Genomic DNA, 6,034 nt, shown 5'->3' on the forward strand with positions numbered 1-6,034 from the left:
TATTTCTTTTGCGAGATGTGTAGAATCGTTAAAATTAATATTACGCAAATAATGAAATTAATTGATAATATTCAGTCGGGGACAAAAATAAGTGGACAGATATTAGAAATAGATAACGATAAAGTTTAATCGAATTGATATGATTGTTATATATTCAAATTTTATTTATTATGTATCCTTATAGTATATACATTATTCAATAAAAAATTGAAAGTTGTATCTATATTTGTGTGCTAGGAAGCTACACTTAACAATATTGTTAGTTATTTATCAAGATACAAAAATAAGAGGACAATTAGTTTAAATGTTTTCGCAAGGCAACAAATGTATAAAAACATCAGACACACATCATACTTAGATGCAGTAATCTCAAACAAACTTCTTAGTATCAATTCAGACTTTGTGAAAGTAAGGTAATTTGTAAAAAATTGCAGAATGTCAAAAACTCATGAAATTTCGATTCAAATTCGCCGATAATTGTTTCCAATTAAATGATCTTATATGTAAATGACCTTAATAAAGTAAGTTTCCATGTGATAGTACAAAAGTATAAGGTATCAAAAAGTACAGTGGAAAAAATTTATAAAAAATACATACAGAATAATACTGTAGAAAATTTAAAAGATCGTGGACGGAAACGCTCTACCACTGTACATGAAGACTATCGAATTATTCTCAAATGACAACAAGATCCGATAATTGCTTTAAGATATATTGTTATATGTTAGGATTAAACGTTTCCACAAAAACAATAAAACGAAGACTGCACAAGCTGAATTAAAATTTTATAAAGCTATACGTAAACCACACATTAATAAAAATAATATGAAAAAGTATTTAACTTTTGCAAAAAAAATATGTAAATATGGCACTTTCATTCTAGAAAAATATAATATGGAATGATGAAAGTAAATTTGAATTGCGGCAACTAAAAAAAGAACATATTGTCTGGAGAAAAAGAAGGGAAGCATATAAGAGAGCATTTTATTACGCCAACGATTAAATTTGACAGTGGATCATTGACAGTGTGGAAGTGCTTTTCCTTGAGTTGGTATATTGATAAATATTGATGGAATAATGAATGCGGATAAATATATTAGCATATTGTATACAATTTTAGAAGAGGTAACAGTAAAAATGGATCTTGAGGAAGAATTTGCCTTTCAATAAGACAACTACCTCAAGCGTACAGTCTGGAAAACTATGAAATTTTTTCAAAAATCAAAAGAAAATTCCATTGGATCAACGAACTAATAAGGAAGATTTTTTTTAAAGTTTGCAAATAATATTTGAACATATTAATAAAATTTATATAGAAAATTTAATTCAAAGTATTCCAAGACGTTTGAAATTAGTAATTCAAGCAAAAGCCGGCAATACCAAATATTAATTTTATTATTTGTTTTATTTAGTTCGCATTGTTTTATGCATCCACTTATTTTTATTTCTCGATAAATAGCCAACAATATCGTTAAATGTGACTTTTTTATACACAAATGTAAACGTTAACTTTTTATTGAATAATGTATATACTATAAGGATACATAATAAATAAAACTTGAGTATATAACAGTCATGTTAATTCAATTAAACTTTATCGTTATCTACTTCCAGTATCTGTCCACTTATTTTTGTTCTCGACTATATATAACATTTAGTCATTGATTTTTTAATATTCTAATTTTTTTTTTAAATAATGCAAAAAAAAAAAAAATAAAATAAAACACAGTATATTGTATTAAAGCAATTGTTATTTTATTATTATAAATTGGCATAATAAATGATTTTATGTATTTGACATATATGAAAAATACAAATATGCTTTTTTTTTATTTTTTAATACCATCGTTTATTACATACGCGTAAGGGGTTTAATACCGAGTATGAAAAAGCATTGTTCCATTATAATAGCAGTTGCTTCTGTCAATAATATGCGACTCATATTTACTTCAATTATTTCACCAGCTTGATTTTTTACGACACAGTAACAATTATCGTAAAATTCAGAAAAACTAGTAGAAATATCATAGCAATATTCACAAAGTTGATGTAAGTGCAAGTCTTTAGTTATTTTAAGTAATATATCAGGAAACTTTAGCAGAACCTTAGCTAACTTCCATTCCTTTTCATGGTTTAGAGATATTGGAATTTCTTCTACAACTTCCTTTAACTGTTTTTGAGAAATATTAGCATTTCTAGCAATTGAACGAATTCTGGTAAGTGCATAAAGCAAATATACTGCAGAATTTCCCTTATCATCTAACATTTTGTCAAATGAAAATACATATTCATGATTTCTATTATGACATAAATCTGCATATTTAATGCAACTATAAGCAATGGATTCTTGAGCTGCTTTAAGTTCTTCTTCTGTAAGTTCTTTATCACGCCCCTTTTCTTGAAGTTTTTGTAGTGATCTATTTACACCTTTTAGAAAAGTAAATGATTGCATTTTAATGTTTGAAAGTAATTTTTAAACATAAATTATTATGTTCACAAGAAAGGATGTACTTATAAATAAATTACCTTCATCTAATAAATCTAATAACTTAACAGTATCACCAGATCGTGTTTTAAATTTCTTTTTGTCTTCTCCAAGAACTACACCAAATCCAACATGGTCTACTCTAACATTTAATGGAAGAATACCCACTCTCTTTGCACATTTAAGTAATGTTTGAAAATGTACCGATTGCCCTGAATCTGTTACATATATTATCTGAAAAATTATATAGTTCATATGTTTACATACTTTTTATAACAGATAAACTATTTCATTATAATCTAAAATATACCCAATCAGCTTTTTCATCTTGAACACGATGTTTGATGCAAGCCATGTCTGATGTATCATAAGTGAAACCACCATCTGATTTTACGATTGTGAAAGGTATACCACTATGATCTTCTCCCCATAATATTTTACGACCCATGTCTTCCTCTAAAAAGTTTTGAGATTCTAATTCCCTTACTAATTCTTCCATTTTCTTTTGGTAAAATGATTCTCCTCTCTCTATGATCTTAATATCAAGTCGAGCATATAATTTTTCAAATTCTGTAACAAAGACAATTGTAATAACATCATTAATCATTATTAAATATTTATTTAGTAAATTGTTACCTTTTCTAGATATATCACAAATTAACCGCCAAGCTTTGCTTATGTCAGTATCGAAGGACTGCAGTTTAACGACACAATTATATGCACGTTTCTTAAATTCTTCATCTGCGTCAAATCTTGTTTTTGATTCTTTGTAAAAATTCTACAATAATACAAATGAGAATAGTAAATGTTAGTATAAAAAAGCAATATTAAAGTAATGAAAGAGATTTCATATATCATATAAAAACAAAATACCTGAAGGTCAGCAATTGGTGGAGATACAGTTAAATAATCTGGAAATTTGTCCTGTAGATGAGCTATTAACATACCAAATTGTGTTCCCCAATCACCTACATGATTTATTCTTAAAACATTATGACCTAGATATTCTAGTAATCTACAAATACTGTCACCGATAATTGTAGATCTTAAATGTCCAACATGCATTTCTTTAGCAATATTAGGACTTGAAAAATCTACAACTATTTTTTTCTTATCCATATATGGGGGAAATACTGTTCCTGCCTTTATAATTGTCTTCAACACTTGTTGTGCAAATTCACGTTTTAAAAATACATTTATATAACCTGGACCAGCAATTTCTAATTTTTCAATAAGTGGAGATAACTGCACTTTTGCTAAAATATTATTTGCAACTTCTCTTGGATTTGTTTTAGTACCTGCAATGTTTGCAATTTAATAATACATTAATATCAAAAAGTTCTACTGATTTTAAATACTCACCACTAGTATTTAATAATCTAACAATTTGCATAGAACTGCTAAATTCATAATCTCCAAATTTAGCATTAGATGATACTGCAATAACTATTGGTGGATCTACCAAGTTTGGGTAAGCGGCAGCAATAGCATTTTGAAATAAATTAAATAATATTTCCAATATACTAGTGCCATTACTAACAGATGTGTCAGTTAAAACAGACATTATTTGGGTTTGTGGTTTAGATCTTTTTGTTTCAATAGCCTACAAGTATTAAAAAGATTGATTGATAAGTTATGATATCAATAAAAAAAATATATAAAACAACAAAACTACAGAATATACCTTTTTAAGTATGTTAATTCTATATTTTAATTTCAGATTTTCTTGCTGCAAATTCGTATATTCTTCTTTCGAAATATCACATTTTTGAACATTTTGGTTTGTGATACTTTCACGCAAATATTCGATTTCCTTTTTCAAAACTTCTATTTGCTCTTCCTAGAAAAATGTGCTTATGAAAAAGCTGGTAACCTCAAATCTTTTCGAGATTATTCATGAGAAATCAAACATATATTTTACAAATAAATCGATAAAAAAAATTACCGCTTCAGTGGCTCTTTTATTAAAAGCATCTATATTCAAGACAGACATTATATCAAATAGATTTTAATACTTTAATAATTACACCACGTGGATAACATAAAATGGGCAGACACGTCGTATCCAAAATTCAAGGTTATTCTTTTTAAGATACATTTGTTCAATCACAAATTTGATAAAAAAGATATTTGAATAAATTTCAAATTTATTCGAAATTTTTATCTAATCTATTATTCTAAATTCTAAAATCAAAAGTAAGAGATTAATAAATTCTGTACATTATTGTAATTTACAACAAATACAAAATATTTATATTATTTATACTTATAGTTTGATTTGCTGATAACGAAATTTTAATTGTATGTCGTAAGTAATTTTTTCAAAATGTCGGTTATAAAATTACTTTTATTGAATACACAACTAATACAAATTTTTTATCTTCATACAGATTGATCAAAATCAAATGCAAATATTAACAAATAGAAATAATGTTATTGTACATTGAAACGATCATATATTTTTAGCAGACACATCGTTGATTATTTCTAATAAAAACGAAATTCCTGTTACCTATAATAGTTACGGATAACCAAAACATAATTCTCGTCAGCGATAATTATAAAAAATTTCCGTTGCAAATAGTGATCATTTATGATCAAATACAATTGCTGTCATCGATAATGGTTACTAATAACCAAAAAATTTGTGTCATTTTAATTATATTATTTCTTGAAAAATTTCTGTATAATTTAATGACGAGTGACTTTTATTTAAATAAAAATTAGTTTTTTCTCAATGATTCTTTTTGAAAAGATTTTAAATATGATTGTTTTGTAGTATCTAAAGGCATATAGTTCTCTGTATTGCACGTATCATTGGTAATGGCGCGAAAATGAGTTCGTTATGAAATTCAATGTTATTGGTTAAAAGATTAATCTCGTAGGCAGAATATGAAACTTCGTATAATAAATAATTCCTACTAAATGTTTAAATAATGAATCAACTATTCGTATTATTTCGTGCTTGAAAATGAATGTTCTTTCATATTTTTGAAAACTTTATACAAAAATAATTAATATAAATTTCGTTGTGTTCTGAATGAAAACTTGTGAAATAGCCAACTTCAGTTTTTTGCACGATTCGAAATTTTAATAAACACATAAATACATACATGTAAGTATGTGGCAACGATGATCGAGGTTATTTGAATCTAGAGAATATTTAAAAATTTATAATTTAACAAATGTCGAATTTTGATTATGATGAGACATCAAGATATTAAAAATGACAATGATACCGAGACTGACACTGCTGAGGAAGAAGAGATCACAGAAACCGAGGAATCTTCCTCAACAGGAAAAAATACTCCTCATGATCTAACATTATCCTTTTTAAAATTATCTTACAAACGACTTCCAAAAAATTGTGTGAAGTTCTCTTTTTTGAGTCTCAATAGTGTTACTTTTGTAAGTTTCTATAAAATGATCCTCTGAAAAGAAAAAAAAAAATATAATTGTAAATATTAATATGAATCTCTTTTTGAAGCTTGCTGGTATAAGCGCTGTGATCATTTCAATTTGGATGTTGGCCGATAATAAAATGATGTC

General features: G+C 26.6%; 2 protein-coding genes and 1 long non-coding RNA gene across 4 annotated transcripts in view; 2 read left to right on the plus strand and 1 right to left on the minus strand.

Annotated features, from left to right (window-relative positions):
- Nucleotides 1–42: 42 nt before the first annotated feature.
- Nucleotides 43–1,572, plus strand: LOC124423051. The gene is made up of 2 exons (XR_006942000.1): nt 43–172; nt 264–1,572. It is a non-coding gene; the product is annotated as an uncharacterized LOC124423051 (long non-coding RNA).
- Nucleotides 1,573–1,804: 232 nt separating this feature from the next.
- On the minus strand, nt 1,805–5,116 carry LOC124423049 (arginine--tRNA ligase, cytoplasmic). Of its 2 annotated transcripts, XM_046960325.1 has the most exons (9): nt 4,752–4,975; nt 4,431–4,669; nt 4,170–4,325; nt 3,848–4,088; nt 3,359–3,783; nt 3,122–3,263; nt 2,796–3,055; nt 2,527–2,719; nt 1,805–2,427 (listed from the first exon to the last, which is right to left on the minus strand). In XM_046960325.1, the coding sequence occupies exons 2-9, from the start codon at nt 4,476–4,478 to the stop codon at nt 1,853–1,855; spliced, it is 2,040 nt and encodes a 679-aa protein (XP_046816281.1). In that variant the 5' UTR covers nt 4,479–4,669; nt 4,752–4,975; the 3' UTR covers nt 1,805–1,852. The 2 variants fall into 2 exon arrangements, with proteins under 2 accessions (XP_046816281.1, XP_046816282.1); XM_046960326.1 differs by lacking the exons at nt 4,431–4,669; nt 4,752–4,975 and adding an exon at nt 4,998–5,116.
- Nucleotides 5,117–5,309: 193 nt separating this feature from the next.
- LOC124423050 (CD151 antigen-like) overlaps nt 5,310–6,034 on the plus strand; it is a 4,523-nt gene continuing 3,798 nt past the window's right edge. Inside the window, exons 1-2 of the mRNA XM_046960327.1 lie at nt 5,310–5,893; nt 5,973–6,034. The exon at nt 5,973–6,034 is cut by the window's right edge and continues 121 nt beyond it. Coding sequence (XP_046816283.1) covers nt 5,687–5,893; nt 5,973–6,034 — 269 coding nt within the window. The 5' untranslated portion in view covers nt 5,310–5,686. The remainder of the gene's footprint in view (nt 5,894–5,972) is intronic.

Source organism: Vespa crabro, chromosome 3, assembly GCF_910589235.1.
Source record: "Vespa crabro chromosome 3, iyVesCrab1.2, whole genome shotgun sequence".
Classification (NCBI taxonomy): domain Eukaryota; kingdom Metazoa; phylum Arthropoda; class Insecta; order Hymenoptera; family Vespidae; genus Vespa; species Vespa crabro.